Genomic DNA, 24,140 nt, shown 5'->3' with positions numbered 1-24,140 from the left:
AATTCCTGAGCACTGGGAGACCAGGATGCCTTGTGAAGGAGTTCTGACTTCATTCAGTAGGTTAACAGGGAGCCATAGAAGGTTTTTGATTATGAGAATAATCTGAGGGTTGAATTTCAGAATGATTACTTTGGCAACCCTGAAAAGTTTGAGTAGGAGCATGGAAACATTTTTAATAAAACCAAGAGCTAGTACTGTTTGAGCAGGTTGCTCTTTTCCAAAAGTATCATTCATTAATTCTCTCAATAGTCTCTTGAACTTGATGCTATTATCATATCCCTTTTTACAGAGGAGGATATTAAGTCCAGGGATATTCAGTAACTTATCGAAAGACACATCACTAACAAGAGGTCCTAGACATGAATCCCAGCAGTCTGGCTCTAGAGTTCATATTCTGAACCATTCTGCTGCACCACCTCAAAAGCCAGCTAACTGAGAGTGAAGGGTGTGTGTCTTTGCCTGATCTCTTTAGCTCTCTTTGGCCCTCAGTTTGCTCACCTATGAAGCTTTTGAAGAAGCTTTCTAGCTCTTGTTTTTACTTTTTCTTCAGTCCAAGGTTTTAGTGCGGTCTTGATCAATCTATTTGGGAAGTACAGGAGGAAGAAAAAGTAATGAAAGTTGTGCAAGAGAGAGACAGAAACTTCAACAAGCCTCTATTCTGCCCCCCCCTCAAAGTATTATGTCTCCAAAATTATTTAAATCGAATTTTTATAAAAGTAATAAGAATTACATATTACAATATTTGTATATATTGGTGTTTTGAATACTAATGGACAAAGACATAAGGAGGTAGCTGGCAAACTCTAAAGTATCATGAACACATTAAGTCCCAAGTTTTCAATTCTATGAATATTTCAAGGACACTGACACAGGTGTGTTAAAATAGGTTGGAGATCAAAATCTAAAGTTTCTTTTTTTTTTTACATATTATTACATTAATATTATTAACATCCTATTATAGTGTAATCATATAATTATTTTATAATTATATATTATCTTCTATGCTTAAGTGTTTGTAGGTGTTTCACTTCTGGGACTTTGGTACACAATTAAGAAAACATTAGTTCATCACACTCATGCTTTGAATCAGTGTCACTACTTAAACCAGAGTCTTCGTTCCCAGTGACTGAGACTTGAATATTAGGGTAAGGCCATTCATTGAAAAGAAGAACAGGCCTCTCTCCTCTCCACACTCAGCTCCTTGGAGGGAAATACACACTTTTATTTTCCCTATAAACAGTGTTTCTGCGACAGCTCTACGGTGCGCGGCACTGCCTCCAGCGTGTTCGGGTGTCCTGTTTTTGCAAACCGAGGTGCTCGGTGCTGGGATGGGTCTGAGGCTGGAGTCGGCCCTCTGTCAGTTTCCGCTGTTGCCTAGGCAACCAGCCAGCGGCGGGAGCGGCGGCAGGAGCAGCGCGGAGTCCCGGGCAGCCCAGCCAGCTCGGCCCAGCATCGCGTTTCCTCGGGAAGTTCCTGTGACCTCCCGGGTCCTCGGGTGATCTGCGAGTTACTCCATGCGTGGCTGTCTTCTGCGTAAGAGTGATAACGAGGAAGCTGATAATTTTGACAGGCCTGACTGGATCGGCTGCCACTTCTGGCCTCAGCTCCAGCAAACGGGATGGATGCGTTTTTTCTCTCACTCACGCGCTTTCTCTCTGGCTCCCCATCTCCCTCCTCTCCCTCCTCTCTCTCCTCCTTCCTCTCTCTCTCCTCCTTCCTCTCTCTCTCCTCCTTCCTCTCTCTCTCTCTCAACCTCTCTCTCTCTCTCCCTCTCCCTCTCTCTCCCTCTCCCTCTCTGTCTCTCTCTCTTCCTCTCTCACGCTCTCCTCCTCCCTCTCCAGCAGTAGCCTTCTTAATGTAGTTTAATGGCTTTACAAAGAAAGCCAGGCAGAGGAGCACTTCTCAGTGGCTTTGGTCGGACCATGACCTAGCTGACCATGAACTTGGAAGGGCTTGAAATGATAGCAGTTCTGATCGTCATTGTGCTTTTTGTTAAATTATTGGAACAGTTTGGGCTGATTGAAGCAGGTTTAGAAGGTAAGGGAGTGCTTTTTAGTGACTTCTAAAATCTCTGTTTTGTAGTAAAAAAAAAAAAAAAATGTATTTAAGTGAATTGTTAAAAGGCACCTGAAAATGAGATCAGAGAAATGTGACTCTGGGGTGGAGAGGAAGAGAGGCAGGATTTTCGACATAGGGAAGACTAATAAAATAAACTTTTTTCAAGTTGCAGTAATGTTTTCACAGCAAAAGAACATTAAAACTAGAGGAGCACATTGGATCAAAATGTTAGAAACAATGATCAGGAAATTAATGGTTTATAATGGATATGTCTGCTTATATTGAGATCATTTGGTCCGTATGAATGTTAAATTTTTATGTTTAACACCCCCTTTTATTATGTCAGCAGATTTTGACTATGTTGCAAAGTGCACTTATTTCTTGCTATGCAAATACATTCATCAAATGGAAATGATATGCTATTTACAGTTTCCTATGGTTTAAGATTGTAGCCTAACAATGTCAAGATTTTTATGATTGTCTCTAGAATTGTTTATAGTATTACCCATTTTACATTCTAATAGAGAGGCTAAGAGAAAGAGAATCTCCAATTCCTATGACAGATAGATTTTGACATAGATGCCAAATAGCCAATTGTTTTTCAAGTGTTGCTTTTTATGCTCATTAGAGGCTCATTCTCTTGTTCTTAATAGTCTTCTCTCTTTTTGAAAAATAAGTGTGTACTCGCTTGTATCTTTTCCTGAGCTGAATGTTTCGCTGAGTAAATTTAGACTTATTTTCTTACTACTCAGAATACATTTGAGAGTACGTTTGCATTCAGCCACTCCTTTCTGTAAAGTTGGCAGTGTAATTTTTGAAAGCATTGCCCGATGATGTTTGACGTAGTTATGTTTTATGTTTTGGGATTCTTCACGCTTCAAATTTTAAACTTGAACAAAGCACATTACCAGTGTATTTACATCTACAACTAATCCAGCCCTCTAGAGAATGGATGTCACAATGTGGCATAAACAAAATTGCTTTACAGATAGCAAACATCAAATTAAAGTAAGTGTGTCACTCTGATGTAGGTTACCAGAAACCTACATTTGTAACTCATTGAAAGGAGGGGGAAGGTGCCGGTGGGTGGAAAGCAGGGTTTGTTGAAGTAATTTTAAAGGAAGTTTGCAAAATGCATTTACATTTGCAGCCTTCTCATAGGGAAACATTTGTTTTGTAGTTCTAAGAAGAGGATAAAATCTAAATTCTGGAAATGGTCACTGCTCTTTAACATTGACTCTGTTTTATCTATCCTCATGAAATCAGTAGCTTGGTTTGGGTTCTTTGTTTATTAGTGTGTGTTATTTTACCTGGTGAATGTGAGTGGGACGTCCCATTTTAATGCACTGGTTTTTATTTTCTTGGAGACTTCCAGCTACATGGAACAGTTTCAGCATTCCTTGCTCTGTTGAGGGACTTTTGTCTTATTTCATGTTGGATAGTGTGGTCATCCCTTGTCTTCTCATGTTGAGGGTATTTATTATGGATTTTGTGATGACACCTACTCTGGTATTGGTTATATTTTATTTTATTTTCCAGGAGTACAAATATTCCCTCTCTCAAAAAAGAACTTGTAGTTCCTTCCAAGGGCTGCTAACCTTTATGAAATTCTTTATTGTTCCTTTTACTTATAACTTATATTAAAAGCTGTACTGGTTTGTGTAAACAGTCTCTTTCTTGTATTTTGTATTTTATAACATGATAATTTTTTCCAGGCCAACACTGAGTTAATAATATGGAGAGAATGTGCTCTCTCTTAAGTATCAGTATAAACCCATATGTGATTTCTGGAGTTTTTCAGGAAGTATTTGTACATGGTAAAATGTTGATAATCACATTAAGGAAGAATCACCCTTAATGTGCAAAAGTTGGTAGAAAAGAAAAAAAAAAAGCAATAATGCCTCTCCATTTTGAAGTCTGTATATGATTTACCTTAAAGTGAATTTGAGAGTCAAACAACCTTCAAAACAAGATTTAAGTTGACTGCACTCTTTGCTTGCTGAAGATTAAATATAAATGAATAAATGAATGCATCTTATATAGTTTATGTGCATACTATAAAGTTTTAGCCTAATTTTAATTAATGAAAGGATAAATGATATTTAAGATCAAAATGTCATTTTCATAGATTTCTCAAACTTTATTAAGAGAAACAAATATGGATGATCATTTCATTCAGAATTATTTTCACATAAGATTTCCTTTCCCACTATTTTACATATCTGAGTTGGAGAGACATGATTTTTTTCATCTTTCTTATTTCTGTCTGCTTAAGTATCCTAGTAAAGAATTTGTGTATTACATAGACTTGGTTAAAGAATAATGAGGATGAATTTGAATGTTTTCCCAGAATGACTAAAACTTTTTATATCACCTTGCAATTGGTGTACAGTATGTAGGCATCACTCAGAATGTCATTTTTTGTGGGTTTTTTTGTATTATTATATAAGTAATATACATTATAATATATAAGTAATATACATTGTGTTATGTTCTGAAGGTCATACAAAATGCAATATTTTAAAAATGCAGTTATTATCTTACTTTTAATATGTGTAGAATAAATGTGCTTCAAAATAAATGGGTAATTCAAAAATCTGAAATATTTGTAATTGCTTATCTTTGAGTGCTGAGTTCCCATTCTTTGCAGAAGACTGAGAATTGGGTTCTTGAATCCCTGAGTCCTTCTTCTCCAGTCTGTGTATGATAGGCATAAATATATAATGCTTCACATGGACCCATGTAGTGTATCTATAAACCAAAAGATTTACACTTAACAGGTGACATCATTTCACTTGAGAAAACAAAATAATAGCTGATGTGGATTCTTAGGCCTCCTCTGCTACTCTCTTGCTTCCAACCTTGGATAAGTCACTTTACCTCTTTAGTTGTCTAAAATAAGAAAGACAACTATCTACTTGATAATCTCCATGGAACTTTCCATTGTATAAATTCCATGAGTCTACTGGGTAATTAAAGTTTGATAATTTATGTAACACATATCTTTTCTCATGAAAAGCTATCAATGGCCTACTTTGGAATAGGTAAGCAGTGTGACTGTTAGACCAATCCTCCTCTTCAGTAGTGGATTAATTCATCATACCTCTGGGAAATAGTAACTGTATTTCACTAGAATAGAGAAACATCCTTTCCCTTAGTTCTAAAATTTGACATTTGGGGCTTCTATTTTAGGGATCCTTGTGATTTAGTTTCTTCAAACTTATATATTTTGCATAACAATTAAGCATATATTATCATCTAGTAATTTTATTTTGGGGTAATATAGTTAAACATCAATAAGTTTTCTTTTTAAGAAAAGTAGTCTTAATACCACATTAGTGTGCATGCCCAATAATATTGTTAATTAGAGCAAAGTTTTAAGAACAGTGTACAATGTCAGTCAGTGGTCAGTATTTTGAATTCATGGCCTCTGACTACTTAGTTTGAGAAATTCCAGAGCTATTACAGTTTGGAATCTGCCTAAACCCTCATAATAACAAATCACCTCTTTCTCAGCTATAAAAATAAAAGTGGTTTCTGTTAACACATTCCAGGGAGAAATTGAATCAAAATTTTAATGGCAAAGCTATTTCATTATCTCTATATGTGACACTGGGCTGTGGAAATATCTACTTTTCATCCAAATATGTATTAAATTTGTTGAAGTAAATATTGAGTGAAGAAAAACCATCCTTTTATCCACCTAAGTAAAAAACAAATTTTTAAAGAATGTATTAATGAATGACTTGAACAAAATCACTTACATTGGTAATTGTCTTCTATAAAATCACAAAAAGAAATAACACTGATAATCTACATCCTTTTTAGCATAAACATAAGACCTTATTAATCAGTATTCATTCAGCTGATTTTATTTAGTTGGTATTTGTAATACTATAGCACAAGCTTCTTTAAGAAATATAAATAAGGTATTAGCCATGTTCAAAAAGTTGAATTTTTAGAACTCGACTTTTAGCTCACCTTTGCTACTGACAGAAGTGTGGATGATGTGCTTAATCTGTCGATAAGTTGGACCACCTGGAAATCAGCAGTGACTATGTATCTAGGCCTTGATGCTCACTGGGAATCAAGAATTAGAGATGACTGGGTTAATTCCATCTGAATTAACTTAGTTGAAATTCATAAAGCAGAGTATTTGTTTAATATTTCTCCCATCCTGTTTCCCTAGATATAATGAGATATCAGAGCTGATGTGTGTTTGGAGTATTAGAAAAGTCTCTCTAAACTGTAATGTTTAAGGCAAAACTAATGTATAGGGATTTTAGATAATGTAAACATGAAAATCTCATGTAGTAATGGAATTAAGGGAATACTTTTACCATTTGACATTTTAAGGGCCTTTTATATTAAATGTTTCTTATATTTCAAGAATATTAGTGCTTAAAGGGGGCAACTGGAAGGAGAGGACGTAGTGTGTTTAGGGATCACCCCTGGAATACCTGGCATTGTTGTGCTTGGATTCGGGTCACAACTTCCCTTCTTATTAGTCATGTGATTTTTAGACTGCTACCTGAAATTCGTATTTCTAATTTTTGTTCATAAAATGATATGCCTACAAATAGTATTAATATCTTACTTTGTTGAGGATTTCATATATACTATGCAAGTGTTAGGATATATCATAATATTGGATAGTACAGTAGAGACACATTAATAGAATAGGCTCTTAACACTATAGTATCACATATTTGGTCTTCACCATGGTCCTCTGAAATAGGTCCTCCCACTTTGGGTATAAGAAAACTTAGACCGTTAGACTCTTTAACCTGATCCAAGATTACTCAGCTAGTGCATCATAAAAATAAAATTCAAACTCAGGACAAAAGCCTCCCTATAGTATTTTATAATTTTAATTTCCTAGACATTACAACATAACAACTGCCAATAATTTGGTGAAAAGGGGAAAGTATTGTATCAGTTCTCTTAATGGCCATCTGCAAGACTCTCTTTAACACAATCTGTTGTTCATTCATACTGTCTCAATCTGACATAGCGTAAAGAATATTATAAAGTCTCTGTGTTAGAAATTACACAAAATCCTATTATGCACTGAAGCAAAAATGGAGAAGAAAGTAGGTATAAATATCAATTTTCAGACAGAGCTCAGAGATTATCTGATTGGTCTTTGGGTGGTAGGTGGGATGGCTGGAAGCAGAGGGACAGCAAAGAGCTGGGAGTTTGGGGGAAAAAAAGAAATTCAACCCAAGTGTTACTGTGAAAAAGTGAGGCTTGAATCCGGAAGCAAGATTTATTTAAGAAATGGTAGGAGATGTATGGAGTAGATTGATTGGAGCATGGACAGATGAAATGAGATGATCGGAATTGTAGCTGGACTTTGAAGTGAGTGTATCCAGAATTGATTTAGAGCATAACACAGCCTCATTTGGGTTTGAAGGCTTGATCTGATGGTTATCAACAGAAATACATATTCCAGCCTTTATCAGCAAGTACAAAGCAAGAAGGATTGCAGTTGGATAAGTTACTGAGAACCAAGTGGAAGGGAGGGATGCAAACATAACTGTAGTCAAACCTTGTACAGCAGAAACAGGTGGAAGCTGTATTGCAAGGGCCATTGCCTGAAATTACCACAGCAAGCATGCAAATTGCAGGTGTTGTTTATATTTTGCAGATGGATAAACTGGGGTTTAGGAGAGTAATAACCTGCTCAAGGGAGTAAGTGAAGGAATGTAGATTAGTTTTGATATCTTTGTAGTGGCACTGATCCAAATGGCATTCATTATGACTACAGAAGGTAAATATTCCCAAATAGGATAAAGCGTACTTAGGTAGATGAAAGTCATATGTAATATATCCTCTTTTTACAGAATATGCCTATACATTTTAAACATTTTTTATTTGAACTTTTTGCTTCTAATTCTATATGGAAGCATTGATAAGTGTAGATATAATAATGGACCAAAATTTAGGAGGAGGGGAAAATAAGGGAAGATATGTCAGTAATTCACATAATAGAAGCTCTGACTTACCAAGGCTCCACAGAATGTAAGAGCCTTCAGAAACCCCCCATGCAAATGGATCATTTCATAGATGAAAAAACTGAGTCCAAGAGACATGAAAAAATGTACCAAATGACTTGTTTTTGCAACAACTATTTTGTGAAAAGAAAAATATAATGACTTACACTCATAAGATAAACTTCAAATATAACCTATGTATCCAAGTTGTAGTTCTTCTGTCTTTCTGATAGTGGACCAATCACTGTAAATTTCAAAGATTCTAGGGCTTGGGTGATAGTGAAATTGTTTTCTGGCACATCTTTGTCTTCATGAAGAACTTTTAGATTAAAGGACTTAGCCATACCTTGAAATGTTTTCCATCTCTGTGACTTGTCTCCCTAAGCTTTGTAGTAGAAAGTTGTTACCACCTGATGGCCTGTTCATTGGCCCAGTGGATGAATTTTTGCAAGGCCAAGTTTCAATTTCAAATACATGTACTTATATATCAACTGAGCAATTGTCCTGTTTGATCATCACACTGTTTCTTCAAAGCAGGAAGCTGAACTCTGATCCCCTCACCTCCCTCACTGCTTGCTCCAAAGCCATCTTCTCACAGAGGCCCACCTTGACCCCTGTCTTCCAAGTTCAGTCCCATTGTTCAGTCTGTTGGAGGCATGCCTTTGAACAGCACTTGAATAGGTTAAAAGACTCATTATCAAGACAAACCTTGCTGCTGACATTGTACCAATTGTGTATTTTGGTTTTTATAGGAAGGCCATAGGGTATAGCTGCTCAGAGCACAGATGCTGAAACCAAACTCATTAAATAGCAATTGAGTCTCAGGTCTAATATAAATTATTTTGGGGTAAAGTAGTTAAGCGTCAATAAGTTTTCTTTTTAAGAAAAGTACTCTTAATACCACGTTAGTGTGCAGCCAGGGTAGAGAATAATGGCCTTAGTAAGAGCTGTAACCTTCTGTATCTAGTCTTCTTATCTTTTAAACCGGAGTTGTTCTTATCTTTTAAACTGGAGTATCTTCCTCTCTGTTTTTCCTGTGGCTTGATATGAGTCAGTATTCATGGGCGCTTAGTACTCTGCCTACAATTATAATAAATTATTTGTGTGTTTTGCATTATATTCAGGCACCATCATCTTTCCATCTAAAGAGGAGAGGACACTACTCAATGTTTGAAACCAAAAGCTGAATGCTCTGTTTGCTAAGCAGCTGAAAGCTGTGCTTGTTGGATGCAGTCATTCAGAACAAAGGGCTGCTGAGGTCATGCTTAGTTTTAGGCTTTCTGAAGAAGGGTTGCTAAGGAAAAAGTTCTCTTTTTTGAATTGGATTGGGTTCAAAACTGGTTCCATTGGTTCATTGGTTACTTGTTCCTGTAATCAAAGGACAGTCAGCTATTTCTTGTTTTAAAAAGTATAGTACAGGCACAATATCGTGGTAAATAACACTTAAAGCTATTTATTGAGCAAGTCCAAGGTGCTGGCTACTGTTCTTGACAGTGAGGGTGCAGCTGCAAGCAAAACAGACAAAACCTCTATTCTTTCAAGCTCATCTGCTAAATTTTGAGATACAAACTATAAATAGTAAAAAACCATACAGGAGACAGAACAGTCGTGGTAGAATTTACTTTATTCATTATTTATTGAATGTATATTTCTCTCCTATGTTCCATTCATTGTTCTAAGCATGGTAGTCAAGTCAAATTCTTGTCTTTTGTATTCTATTGAGGAAGTAAGACAAAAAAAAAATAAATGAAAGTATTCTGCTGTCATGAATAACTGATTAAAACAAATAAATTTATAAAAAAAGAAAGTGATTAGGAGAAATCAAATCATTCTGTCCCCCAAAAGATGATAAATGGATGTATAGTAATATATAATCCAATATTTAATAAGGGTAAGCACAAAATATGACAAGAGGACAGAAATAGGGCTCTATTACAGAGTAGTCAGGAAAAGCCTTTCTAAAGGACTGAAATATCTACAAATACTTCAAAGAAATGAACGTGTGGGACAGCAGAATCTGGGACTTAAGGATTCTAGGCAAAAGAAGTACTCAATACAAGAGCCTTTGGCTGGAAGTATGCTTGGACTATCCAGGGAACAGAGGTAGGACCGTGTAGCTGGAGCAAGGTGAGCCAGCCAGGGTAGAGGAAGGAACAATGGAGGGTTAGCCAAAGACTTGTCACACTGGACCATTGCAAGGGCTTGGGTTACTGGGAAGCCATTGAAGAACTAAAATAGGAAATCTACATAGTCCAAGACTCCATTCTCTTTAATAGGCCCTGACATCAGTTTCCATCCACATCTGTCTGTTCTGATCTCTATGTAGTCTATTCCCAGGCATCTGCCAGCACATGGATTCATTACCTCTTTTCAGACTTCCTTTATCTGAAACAACTGCAAGTACTTCCCGTAGTGATCTTTGGCTTGTGCCCAAGTTAAAATTTCATTCTTCTTCATTAACCAAGTTCTGCCCTTCGGCCTACCAAATGGAGTGTGCAGGTCTAGTCTTTATTTCTTCTTAACAGGCAGGTTCAACATCCTGGGATTAAAATCCCCACTGTTAAATGCACGTTCAGAAACAATGTAGATTGTCTTACTATGACTTTGCTGGAGAAGGGATTTGAAAAGGCAAATGATAGTCCTTGAGTATTCTGCTGTAGTGAGAGTATCTTGATAGTGTAGGTTAAATATAAAATTCACAAGTAAAGCCATGTTGTTTTTCCTTAAGTAGCCCCTCCTCCCTCACACACTAACTTTAAAAAATAAGTATTTATATTGGATATATTTCAAATTTAGGTGAGAATAATACATTTATATCTCAGGTTGTACTAACACATAATTTTTGGAGCTAGCAAGCATCAACCTCCTCGTTTTAAAAGTCAATTGAGACCTAGGAAGGTTAATTGAGTTGTTAGAAATCACAACACTATTCAGTACCATAGGTACATAATAATTACATCATCTGTGATCGACTACTAATTATATTCTGGGTGAGGAGCCAAATTTACATATTTATAGTATCTAATTTTTGCAAAATCCTGTAAGAATAATCTTATTAACCATAATTACAGAAACTTTGTTCTGACTCTTTATTTACTTAAAAATATATAGTGAACATTTTTCCATTATATTGCTCTTTATTCGTTTTATTAGCTTATACCCAGGAAAATGGGAGAGGGAATTTGCTGGTGTAAAGGCAGATTGAAAACACTTGGCAAAGCTAGAAAGCTCCCCACAATGTGATGCCCCCAACAGGGGAGGTCAGGAAGTATACTTTAGTCAGCTGAAAGCTAGAGCCCAGGTTTCATTGCTAAAGATCTTCATGGTGAAGACAAAGAGTCAAATCCCAAATGCCTGGTGATCAGGCCTTTAGTCAGGTGTCAAATGAATACAGCAGGAAGCCTCAAGAAGGGAGATCCCAAAGCTGATGGTCAAGAAGACACCATCATGTGGTAATGGTACCAGCTGATACCTCAATGAGCTTTTTGATGAGCATATACTGAGCACTATTATCCACACTTAATAATGTATTAGTTGTGTTGACAGTAATTTTTATGAACTAGGTATAATTGGAGATTTAGCAAAAGAGAAGGTATAGAAATATATGTGCATGAAGTTTCAGTCATTTGCTGACATCACACACTTAAAAAGTGTTCAAACTAGGATTCAATCTGGGCTGAACATCTGGTAAGCAAATATTTTCAAGGATCATATACCTGCCTCCCCAGTAGGACTAGGTCATGGTCAGAGAGAATGACCTTGAAGTGAATTAAGATTTAGCTACAGAGCCTTTCTACTACATGGGCCCCTTCCTATTTGCATTCTAAATATTAATGACCATTCCAAATTTTGTATATGGAATTTTTGACTCTATTCTTGTAAACCTCATTGCTCCAAATTACATGTTGTTCAGATCCCCAAAAATAAAATGTGCTTCTGTTGAGCCAGGAAAGGTGGCATGCATGCCTGTAATCCCAGTGACTTAGGAGGCTAAGGCAGGAGGATCATGAATTTAAAGCTAGCCTCAGCAAAAGTGAGTTGCTAAGCAACTCAGTGAGACCCTGTCTCTAAATAAAAATACAAAATAGGAATGGGGACATGGCTCAGTGGTTGAATGCCCCCTGAGTTAAATCCCTGATACCCCCCTCCAAAAAAAAAAAAAAGATCTTGCCATTTATCGATTGATTTCAATTCATGCATGGAGACACAGAAAGCAAGATCTAGTCTTGTCTTCATATCTCTCTTTCCATTTCCATGGCCACCTAACTTTATGCCTGATGGAGAAGGATCATTCTCACTTAATATGTATTAGTTATGTTGAGAATAATTTTTATGAACTAGTTATATTGGAGATTTAGCAAAAAAGAAGGTATAGAAATATATGTTCATGAATCAATTGACAGGATGATATCTTCAGGCCTTGTTGACTGCAGGGTTGAGTCGAGTCCTGTCCCCTACAGAATTGGCTTAGAAACCCAGTTGGGCTTAGACATGAGAAGAGGTCTCAGAGGCCACTGGCAGCGTGGCTGAGTGGAGAGAGCATGGACTATCTTATCAGTCAGAAGTGGATTTGAATTCTACCTCTCCTGCTTACAAGTTGCCCTTGAGCAACTTACTTGATCTCTCATTGAGCCTCAGTTTCATCCTATTTAAGTAGTTTATTTTTGTAAGATTAACAGAGATGAATGGACAGTGGTTGGCTCTATCTATGTGGCCTATAAATGTGTCATTAATTGTTAGATACAATGTAACAGGCACTGAGGAAATGAGGCAAGGGTGTATATCATCTACTATTTATCATTTGATTTTTTTTAAATTATTTTTTAGTTGTAGTTGGACACAATACCTTTATTTTATTTATTTTTATTTTTATGTGATGCTGAGGATCAAACCCAGGGCCTCGCATGTGCTAGGCTAGTGCTCTGCCACTGAGCCACAACCCCAGCCCTTATCATTTGAATTTTGTAAGGTTTTCTAGACAGGGCTACAGATGCAAACTCTACAAATTGGGCTGGACGGATGCTCATCCATTCATCCATTGAACCTGTATTTACTAAGCTTCCACTGGATACACTTCTAGGTGTTGCAGTATCTTTGGAACTAATTAGTACATTCATAATGGGAAGTTAAGAGATACTGTGACTGATGGCTTTCTTCTCAGTTAATATGAAGCAGATTGAGGGGAAAGCATTTGTGAAGTGGAAAGTAATGCATGTTTTGAGGACAGAGAAAATATAATACAGTCTTAGCAGATCCTGGGGGGAGGGTGAATTTACCTAGAATATGTGGGAAGTTTGCTATGCAATGCTGAATGCCTGCTTGAGCTACGGTGGTCACAGTTTTAAAAGAAGACTCTCTTTGACTCGTATACAATACACATTTTCTTGGGTATACTATTGCAAACTTGTTCTTAACAGACATGTTCAAAGAGAAGGGCAGAAATGAGTGGCAAATAGGACCAAGGGAAATATATTGAGGAAATTAGAGGAAATCTTCCAAGTGCAGCCATGAAATATGCAAAGGTAGATACAGCTGCTAGACTGTGGAGGTACAACTTCGGAAGGCCTGCAATCGCACTAGTTGGAAATGGTATCTTCTGGTTACATGAGAAAACAAAAACTAGTGAGTAGAAATGATATTTCTCAATGGCAGGGTCACACTGGTACACTATAAATCAATATAGCCAGTAAAAATCTCTCATCCAGCAAAATGTTTACAAATGCTAATTAATCTGTTTATAGTGAAAGATTTGAGCTCTCAGATGTCTTTGAAAGTGACAGATGAATTCCTGAAAGTGGTGTATTATGCCCTGGGCCTTCACAAATGGAGTGAAATGAAAATAGATGGAGAGGAATTTATGCTAAAACTCTGCATTTCAAAACTGAAGCATTATTCATCTGGCTTTTTTTTTAATAGTGATGCATTTACATTTCTCATTAAAGAAGTAAAAGTTGTATCTGTGATTTTTAACCACCAATCTCTTCATAACTTGTGGAAATTTCAGTATCCAGTAGCAAGATATTCTATATCCTTCTTTCAAACATGTGTGTTCGATGTTTATTAAAATCAATATGGTGTATAATTTCATATGTGCACGTGCACATGTGTACTTGTACAGATACATGTTTGTATGAAGATGTGCTAGACTCATGCATCCACATACTTATGCACTCCCTACACACTTACATGTGTACAAACTCTGAGAACATAGCCACAAGATCTGTCAGTTAGAATGGCCTGGGCTCACTGATGAACCCTGATTCTGTCATGCTGGAGACCTGTGAAGAGTCCTTGGGGGGATGGGATTGTATCAGAACTGGATGGAGAATGAAACTTGACTGTGGGCTAAAATGGAACACATTGTGCTTTGGGGATAAAAATATCCTGACTGTAACACCTGCAGGAGCTAGCTATATGATCTCAGGCAACATATTTTGATGGTCAATTTCATCTGCAAAATCCTGAATTGGATCTATATCATAGGCCATTGTCTTGGAAGAACACATTTTTAATAGATATGAAGTGCTTAAAATGTCTACTTTGGGCCCCTGGTAAAGGCACAACAAAGTGTCCTTCTTCAGCCTGGTTCTTGCTCACCGGGTCCTGCATTCCCCATAAAGGATGGAACAGAACCCATGTGGTTGTCTGGCTACCTCTTCCAGGTACCAGCTTCCTGCCCCTTCCACTCTTGGTTCCTCACCTGCTCAGTGCCATCTCCCTTGGCCATACCATGATTCTGAACCCATTCAGATCAGGCAAGAGCCTTCTCATATCTACATGTTGATAAATGATCCCATCTGACCATGTTAGTCCCAGGAGACTGGCAATTACAACTATGTTAAAAAGATAATCAGAATATATGTCTTAAGGTAAAAGAACAAGTTTCAAAACAGTGTTCCAAACATTGATTTCATTTAAAAAATACTCATTTATGGTACAGGAGCTGAACATTTCTCATTTCTTATTTGAACATGTCCATTCTTTATGGGTTTAGGTAAATTGTAAAGGTTAATTTTAAAAGGATTGGAATATCAATATAAAATGCACATTTTTTTCCCAAATAGGGGAAAAGAAAAACAAACAAACAGTGCCCTTTAGAACATATTAATTTATCAATTTAAAATGAAAAACACTTTTTTAGTCCAAAAAAATGTCTTTAAAATTGAAGAGTTCTGTGTTTGTTTTTAAACTTAAAAATAAGGGAATTCAGGGTAAACATCTTGGAACTAATGCTAGAATTTTGCACATTTGAAGTGACTGTTCTGCCTTCAAGTCAAGCTGTTTCTAGCCTAGTTGGTAAAGAGATGTCCACGTAAATATTCTATGTGAAGGGAGTTATGAAGGGCCCAGAGCAGCGATGTTTTGCTTATAAGCCTCCCTTACCTGAAAGAGAAGCTTATTTTGTGCACCCTCTAAGAGGAGCTATAGTTTTACAACTCTTAGAACAAACCATTTCACTTGTTGATGTGTTTTGCTTCATTTCCTCTGAAAGAGAAAATCGGACTGGGCGTGTGATATGTGAGAGAGGAGGCTGCAAGGAGGTGCAGAGCTGAAGTCGGCTACGTTTTAGAAATCCTCAGCCTTTCACTTCTGAGTTTCAATCATTTTCTTTTTCTAACAACATCTTGCTTTTCATCTGTCTGGGCGCCATTTATGTGAAAACCTAGGTAAGAGCTGTTTAATGTGGAGAACAGATTAACAAGATTGGAGTGATAGGAAGAAGTGCAAAGATTCCATTAGATATCTCACTAGCAAGGAATCCTAGTATTGCTCATATATTTTTTTCTTTTGTTTTCAAAAGTACATTAGGGAATTTGGCCACAAGGATGATGTACATAGTTTTCCTTTTTCATTAAATAGATTTTTTTTTCACTTGAATAATGAGAGAAAAGAAGACTAGGTTGATGGGGATTCAAATTTATACAATTTGGGGTAGGGAAAACACTCCACTCTAAGTTCTATGCCATGATCTAGGAATTCAAACTGAATAAGATAATGACCCTCACTTCTGAAGAACATAGGTCCAAAACAATTTCCCCAAAATGTTAGTGTCAGAGACAGCATATGGCTTTGAATTCAGATAGCCTTGTGTCTTCATCTAGACTCAACCAATAGCTGGTTACCTGATGTTAGCTTTTCTTCAACAGTGGAGACAAGATTTCCCCCATAGCATCCTTGTGAAGAATAAGGAGCTAATACATCAAGTGCAGTTATCAGCAGACAGGGATCCACGTCAGACATTTGATTGCAGATGGACTGACAGTAGTCAAAAGTCTGCCAGTCACACTGGACGAAACTGCTTTGCAATCTCAGGCACTCTGGTTAGCTTTCTGTATCTTCATTTCTTTAGTAGTAAAAAGGAGGTAATAATAGCATTGTTTTCATAATATTTTCAGGGTAGAGTAAGTTAAAATACATAAAGCATCTTACAGTGCCTGGCTCATGGCCATCATGATGTAAGAGTTTGGTCTTACTGTTTTTAATAATTATCAATTAGTATTTTCCAGGATCTAGGGTAAGTGGTTGGCTCATTTCCCCCCTTCCTTTTATATTTTTCATAATATTTAACAGTGGCTTCTATTATCTTGATTCTCTTTCGTCTTACAGTAAGTTTTACAAGTATTTTCCCTGTAGTTATGCACATATCTGTGCATGGTTAAAGCTTTGCGGAAAAAAATAGTACTTACTGAGATATAGCTGTCACCTGGCAGGAAGTAGCTAGGCTGTGATCCAGTGCTGAGTTACAGCTCACCTGGCTAGTCCCCAGAAAGATGTCTACATGTCCTTGGTAGTAAGGAAGACTTGAAGTGAAGCTGTTCATGAATCAGACTAACCCAGCCACTGGTGGAACACACCCAGCTTCAGGTGATCAAAGATCTGTCTTCCCCAGTAAACCCCAAGCATATTTATTTCAGGCAGAAATAATTTCTACCTCATGCTGATTTTTCCTGTAGCACTACTTAGTAGTTGATCATCAAATAGGCATGACTGAATGACCAGGGGGCAGTAAAATACCCATGAATTGATATTGCTTCTATATTGCTAAATTAAATTCCATAGTATTTTTCCTCTAAAATCTTTTCAATATTAACTATATATGCTTTTTTCAGATTTTCTAATAAGAAAGGCACAAAACGAGAGGAAAATGGGAGTAAAAAGTTAAAGGAAAAATAACATACTGGGAGCCCTAGTTAGTCTTTAGATAGTCTATAAAAATGCTCTAAAATGGCTTGGAGACTCTCCTGCAAAATAGATTCAAATGAGAGTAATAAGCATTAGGGAATTTAGTAGAAAACCAGTTGGTACCCGGCTCTGTCACACTCTTTCTTGCAAGTCACTAGCAGGCCTTTGCAAAGTAAATTAACTCACTGTGCCCCAGGTTCCTAATATGTCACATGATGATACTAATATCTGTTTCAAGGATTGTTAAGATGATTAAACGAGTTAATATATATTGTGTGCTTAGAACAGTGCTGGCCTTATACAACTCTGTTCATTGCTTTATTACTATAATACTCAAGACATTACATGAATATATTCTCCTTTTGCCTGTACATAATGATTATAAGAGATATGGAATCTCAATTAGTGCTTATTTTCTTTTCATACATTTATAAATATATTCTAATAGGAATGCATGTACTATTATCTTGATTCATATAAATGATATTTTTTATTTCCCAAATTAATGCAAGCTCATAATGTTTTAGGCAATTTGAAATCTGCAAAATAAAAACAGAAGTAACAGGAGTTTCTAAAATATCTTCAATATAATTTGAAGTCCAGGCACAGTTTGAATGGTCAAAAGCTCTGTGGTCATGGAATTTCGATCTCACTGTACTGTGGGCCGGAGACTCAAAATATATTTGTGGATACTAAATCTGTTGAGGCATCTTGCTATAAATAAAGGGGCCCATTTTTTTTTAACCCTAAACAACATTTGTCTCCTATTACCTTCCTGCAATTCACATTTGGGAGATGTTCTATTAAGCAATAGACAGCCTGAAAGACTGAAATGAACATGAACAGCGAATCCAAAAGGCCTGAACTTGGCACCAATGTCTGACTCTTGGTTAATCTTATTATTTTTCTTTTCTTTTCACCTTATTTTTAATTTCTCTAAGTCATGGTTTCTTATCAGCAACATGAGGATATTTTATCCTCAAACATTCATTGTGAAAATGAAATAACAGATGAAAAGCATAAGCATATGTCACAAATGTTACCTCCATTCCCTTCTCTCCAGCTAACAAGGAAAAATTTACAGAGAAGGTTTCTGGAAATCCCTAGGGAATTGTCTGGAAATTTTCTCCTTGTAGAGAAATGGTTCTAGCTATAGTTTAAAGAAGGATACCTGTTGCCCTGCTCTGGGAGGGATTCCCTTTTCAGAGGAAACACTTCCAAGGATTTTGATCACTACCTTCTATTTCATCCCAAATCAATATCCCCACTCGGTCATTTTCGTCATTTCTGTAACTTAAAATGCAGCTTGTTCGGGGTGCCCTCTCTCCCATAATGCACTCCAGTCACATTCATTCTCACCTGCTCAATCAATGATGGTGTCATGGTGACAGGGCACAGTGGCTTTTCACAGACAAGTATCCAGAATAGCATTTCACTTTCTACATGGAATGTCCTACAGAATCATCCAGTCAAACATTGTGTTTGCTCCAAATAGTCTAACCTCTTGGTGGCATACTCTAAAACAGAGCTATGAGGCCAGCTTTCAAAATAAGCAAAGTGAGAGGGAGAGAGAGATGGGGAGGAGAGGTCTGCACCATAAGAGGAGGACTTTGACGGTCCTCTTTGTATCTGCACTTAAATAGAAAGGGCAGGGGTGGGAGGGGAGGACAAACAGGGCCAAGTGCTACGGGGAGCAATTTCCATTGAGATTTGGTGTCATTCCTTATGAATGGTCCCCCTGGTTTTTCAACAAGTCATGCCAAACCCAACTAGCAGCTTCTTTGTGCAGTGCTAGGTGGCAGACATAATGTTTGCTTTTTTTTTTATTGTTGTTGTTTTTGTTTTTTTGTTGTTTCCTTACTTTTGAGATTACAGTTTTCTTAACATTGTTCTCCCTTGACAGACAGTTGGCTCATCAGCTGCTTCCTAACATCAAAGTATGCTTGCCTTTATGATTTTATATCTGGTAAAAAGAAAATTAAGGACATATGATAATTCCTCAGAAATTCAAACTGCCTCATTTAGAACGTGTGGTGATTTGGACACCGAAGTGAGGTTTTGAGCAAATCTTTATTCATAGAGAATGTAAATAACTTAATCCAAATAAGATTTGGAGTAGGGAATATTTAAAATGCTGGAAGAAGTCAACTGTTTTCAAGAAAACTCCTAGTTCCTCAGATGCTATTTAAATAATGCATGCCATTAAAAATTATTTTTATCTATTCATTAAAAATAAGATTAAAGAAGGGTGTCAAATAGGCTTACTTTGTTATCCTAGTTTGAATTAACATTTAATTTTAAAGTGGATGCTAATGGATCAACCTGAGCTCGAACAGGAAGGCTTTGTGCATCTGTGTGCACATTTCAAAGGCAAAACATACCAAGATGTTGCACTGAAGAGAAAACATTAGAGGGTAGCAAGCACTGATATAGGCATCAAAATTATTGCAGTTTTAATGCTACACATGTGATGGGGCCCACATTGCTGTTGGTACCTGTCCAGCCCCTGGGAAACCATTTTCCTTGTGGGCATGTCCATCTTCCAGTGGTGGGCTCACCCTAAGAGCTCATACCTGTAACCTTTCTAGAGGATTATTCTGGGGTGATTGCAGCTAAGGTACCTGGGTGTTATACACACACATGTGCACATACATACACACACATGCTCACTGGGACAGGCATATTTTAGTATCATTCCTTTGCCTCTAAGCAGTAGAGAACTGTGTTCTCCTGTTGATCCTCCAGAGCTCCCCATGAATCAGACTAAATAAGACTTCTCCTGAACCATCCCAGCTGCTGCTTTTTTCTTTCCTGTCTTCCTATATTCATTCCTAGTGACCCTTGAGAGCACTCTCTCCGTATGCCATGTGCATGGGAATTCTGTCTCCTCTGACATCTGGGGCAATCAACTTCACTGCGTCTTGGTTTTTTTTTCCCCCTATAATAATATTCACAAAATGAGCATTGTCTCAGGGCTAGCCCTAAGAAAGCTGACAATAAAGAAAGTGGCTTTTGTTGTCTCTGTCTTTTGTTGTTTCTATTCTTCTTCTTTAAACAAATGCCCGAAGTGTTGAGGCCTTAAACAACTTTTTAAATAACAAAAGCTAAATTTCAAATTTAAGAGCAAGCAATTTAAGAACATCCACGAATGGGCATTTGCACTTGTTTTTATTACATTTAGCCTCATTAAATAGAATTGGCTTCTTATACTTAGATTTGATAAGTATTTATTTTTACAGGGACTATTTCAGCAGAGTTTATTTCTGCAGAAGCTTGCAGTCTAGTAAAGATACTGGACAAATACTCAATTGAATATTAACAGGAAAGCATACAAAGGCATATGAAAAGTTTAAAGATACTTAAAAACAAAGTGGTATGTTTTTCTAAGACAGGGAAACATCACCTTCAGATTAACACATGAGAGAAAAAAACAAGGGAAGGCAGAATGGATGCATGGATAGATGATTAGGACTTGAACTAGAATTTTTACATAATTTTATTAAGGAATTATTCATTTTCTACAAAATTTACCATCTTAAATATGTGGTTCAATGAATTTTAGTAGATTATCAAATAGCACTATCAGTATTCCACATAGTTTTAGAACATTTTCTTCAACCCAATTGGGTCCCATTTACAGTTCATCTCCATTCCCACCCTCAGCCCCAGGCAACCACTAATCTCCTTGCTGTCTTAACAGATTCTCCTTTTCAAGTCATTTTATACAAATGCATTCCTACAATATGCATTCCTTTTCTTTACTTTTCATCTATAATCCATTCACAGTATAGCATGTATGAGTCATTCCATTTTTTAAATTTGCTAAATAGTGTTTCATTATATATCATATTTTGTTTAGCCATTTACTCACTGATAGAAATTTGAATTTATTTATTGTTTGGCTATTTTGTGTGTAAGAATTTGTTTGGAGGATGGATGTTTTTCACAGTTGAAAATGAGATAACAGTAAAGTAAATGCTGTGAGTGAGGAACAAAGATGAAAATGTATGTTATGTTCAAGAGTGATTGGATTATTTAGCCCAACAGAGATCATCACAAAGGCATGGAGAAATAGGAAACAGAGCAAAACAAACTATATAATTTGCCAATGGCCATTGAGAGAAATGTATATCTTCTAATATGTTTGACCTCGAGAATATTTCATGCTCAAAATATTTTGTCCATCATTGAATGAAATACACACCCTGTGGGAAAAATAAGAGTTCTCATCAGTATTTTAAATATTCTAAGACTTCTTGCAACAAAGATATCAATTTTTAAAATTTATTTAAAGATTATACATATTGAATCCAGGATTTCTCATGAGCATAAATACTATCCGCTGGATTGATTTATTAACATTACTAATGTCTCGTGAGTTTGGTGTTCTATGGGTAAACTTAGTGCAATGAATATTAAAAAAAAAAAACCCTGCTAGTTTCTAACTTGAATACCAGGATAAGGATTATAAAATGCATAATGTGAACATTTCTAAAGTCAACGTGATACAGTGAAATACTAGGCATCTTTTAAAAAAGGAGATTCTGCAATATATGGCAACACGGCTAAATATAGAGCTATTGTTGCTAAGTAAAACAAACCAATCCCAGGAAGACAAATACTCTATGATTCCACTTATATGAAATATCTAAAATAGTCAAATTCATAGAATCAAAGAGTAGAATGACAGTTACCAAAGGTGGGGCAAGGGAAAATGGGGAGTGCTAAATAATAGGCAGAAATTTTTAACTACAAACATGCACAAGCTCTAGAGGTCTGCTGTATAACATTAAACCTACAGTCAACAATAGTGTGCTGTGGACTTAAAATGTTTAAAAAATGTTTACATCTGGTGTCATGTATTCTTACCATAATTAAATAAAAATAAAGTTAATATAACTCTTTGATTTTTTATAAGATTGCTAATTCACATGTCTGTTGAGACAACTTGCCTTGTTTAACATCCAAGATATTAAAATAGAGACAACACCGCTATATCCTGTTGCTGCAAGTTGATATTTCATAAAATGTTGGTGATATTCCAGGATTGATTTGGCAAATAATTTATATGGGAACTCATCATTATTTTCAATGAAAGAAACAATTTTAGGGTTCATCACATATTGTTAAAGTAAACATTGTTTCATAAACCTTACATTTCAGGTGTGTATATGAGTGTGTTGTTCAATGTATGAACTATGAGTTGCAGTTAAATAGTAAATGAAAATTATTTATTTTAAAAAATGGTTTCCTAAAATTTGAGAAAAGTATTATGAGGCTATTAGGTAATATATAAACAATCATTTGTAATATTATATCAATAGCAAGGTGTTTAGATCCTTTCTAATTCTAGTTAAACCCTTGGATTTTAGAAGAGACACTCCACTTTTGGTGCCAGTCTTTTGACAATTGAGAAAAGCATAGTATATAATTTCTTTTTCAACAAGATCATAATTCTGAGCTTAGAACTGAAATGGGAAACAACATTATTTCATTGTATTCATATCTGTAGTTGCCTCTGTATAATAAATGATACCTATTTACAATTTTGTAGATATATCCAACTTTAAAAATGATATATTTAAAATAAATTAATTTATTTAATAAAACTAACAAATAGTAGTATAAGTAAAATAGATTTGGTAGAGTTATTAAAGGTGATCATGTAAGGAATTTGGGAAACATGCATTATGTCATACCTAAGCTAAAAATGTCTTTTACTTACAAAACCTCCCCTGATATTAAAATAAAACTTTTGAATTGTTTCATGTTTCTTTGACGATAGTATCATACATGTTGAATCAACCAATCTACGATAGAAGTTACCCAAGCAAACAATATGTAATGGTCTAGAACTGAAGGTTTGCTGGCAAGAGTGCTGGGCGCAGCATGAAAACCTGTCTTTAATAGCATTGTGTCTCTTCTTCCTTTGCCAAGGAATCTGCAGAAAGGTTGCAGCCTGTAATGAAGGTCTCATGGATATTTGCACATCTCATTCATTAGGTATAATCAATCCAGTTGGCAATGCCAGGATGTTTCACTTCATCCACTATTTAGATCAATGAGAAGTTGTTATATATACATGGATTATCAATTTCCAAATCATTAGAAAGCAATCAGAGAAATCCTGTGCTATCCTGATGCTCTGCAGCATGAAATCTCCCACTTGTTGAACCACATGAAAATTCACAGTCTCAAAGACTACTGTGAGTATCTGTTGAATATGTGCCATCTCTGTGCTAAGATGACACTTAATTAGTAGGCAATTTATTGGATTCCAATCAGAGGTTACTTGAGGTCAAGCTTATCTACCACCTTCACAATTAGACTGTCCCTGCTCCTAATCTGACTTAGGAATTAACTCAGTCATATGAGTCTCTGCATCAGTGACTACAATCAACAGAAGTAAATAGTTTGTGTTAAAATAGCTTAAGCTAGTCCAAAAAATATTAAATGCATTCTATAAAATCAAGGAGATGATAGCTATGGTCTTGGAGTATACACTTTTTCCCCTGCTCTGTGTTTAGTTGGGAACATAATTCCCAGGATATTCAAATCCCCAATACTGCTTAAATTGGATATAACTACAAAATTATAAATAGGTATCATAAGGAACATAAACCTTTATGACCTCTAACTTCTAACTTTCCATAGAGTCCATATTTAAACCAAATGTCCTGGATCCCAGTGGTGGAATGTTTTCCAATGTTTTAATTGCTGTTTATGACAATTTTAATACCTAACGAGTTGCAAGGATTGGGTGACCCTAGTTTCACTGGTGATTGTTAGCTTGAAGTTTTTTCATTCAACAAATACTTTCTGTAGGTTATTTCAGAGAATTTGGCCTTTGAGGGTGGGGGGAAACAGTGAAATTTGGGGGTATGAGATGGCTAGTATTTTCAG

General features: G+C 36.2%; 1 protein-coding gene across 6 annotated transcripts in view; it reads left to right on the top strand.

Moving 5' to 3' along the window:
• The window catches only part of Kcnip4 (potassium voltage-gated channel interacting protein 4), a 1,050,293-nt gene that overhangs the window by 561,516 nt on the left and 464,637 nt on the right, over positions 1-24,140 (top strand). Inside the window, exon 1 of one of the 6 annotated variants that reach the window (XM_078021131.1) lies at positions 1,455-2,037. The exons of 4 other annotated variants lie outside the window; for them this stretch is intronic. In XM_078021131.1, coding sequence (XP_077877257.1) covers positions 1,938-2,037 — 100 coding nt within the window. In that variant the 5' untranslated portion in view covers positions 1,455-1,937. Of the gene's footprint in view, positions 1-1,454; positions 2,038-24,140 lie in introns of those variants that run through there. One more of the 6 variants, XM_040292586.2, reaches the window with a different exon arrangement.

The sequence above is a fragment of the Ictidomys tridecemlineatus genome, chromosome 9 (genome assembly GCF_052094955.1).
Source record: "Ictidomys tridecemlineatus isolate mIctTri1 chromosome 9, mIctTri1.hap1, whole genome shotgun sequence".
NCBI lineage: Eukaryota > Metazoa > Chordata > Mammalia > Rodentia > Sciuridae > Ictidomys > Ictidomys tridecemlineatus.
Note: the sequence above shows the minus strand (reverse complement) of the source record. Positions and strands in the feature narration are given on the sequence as shown.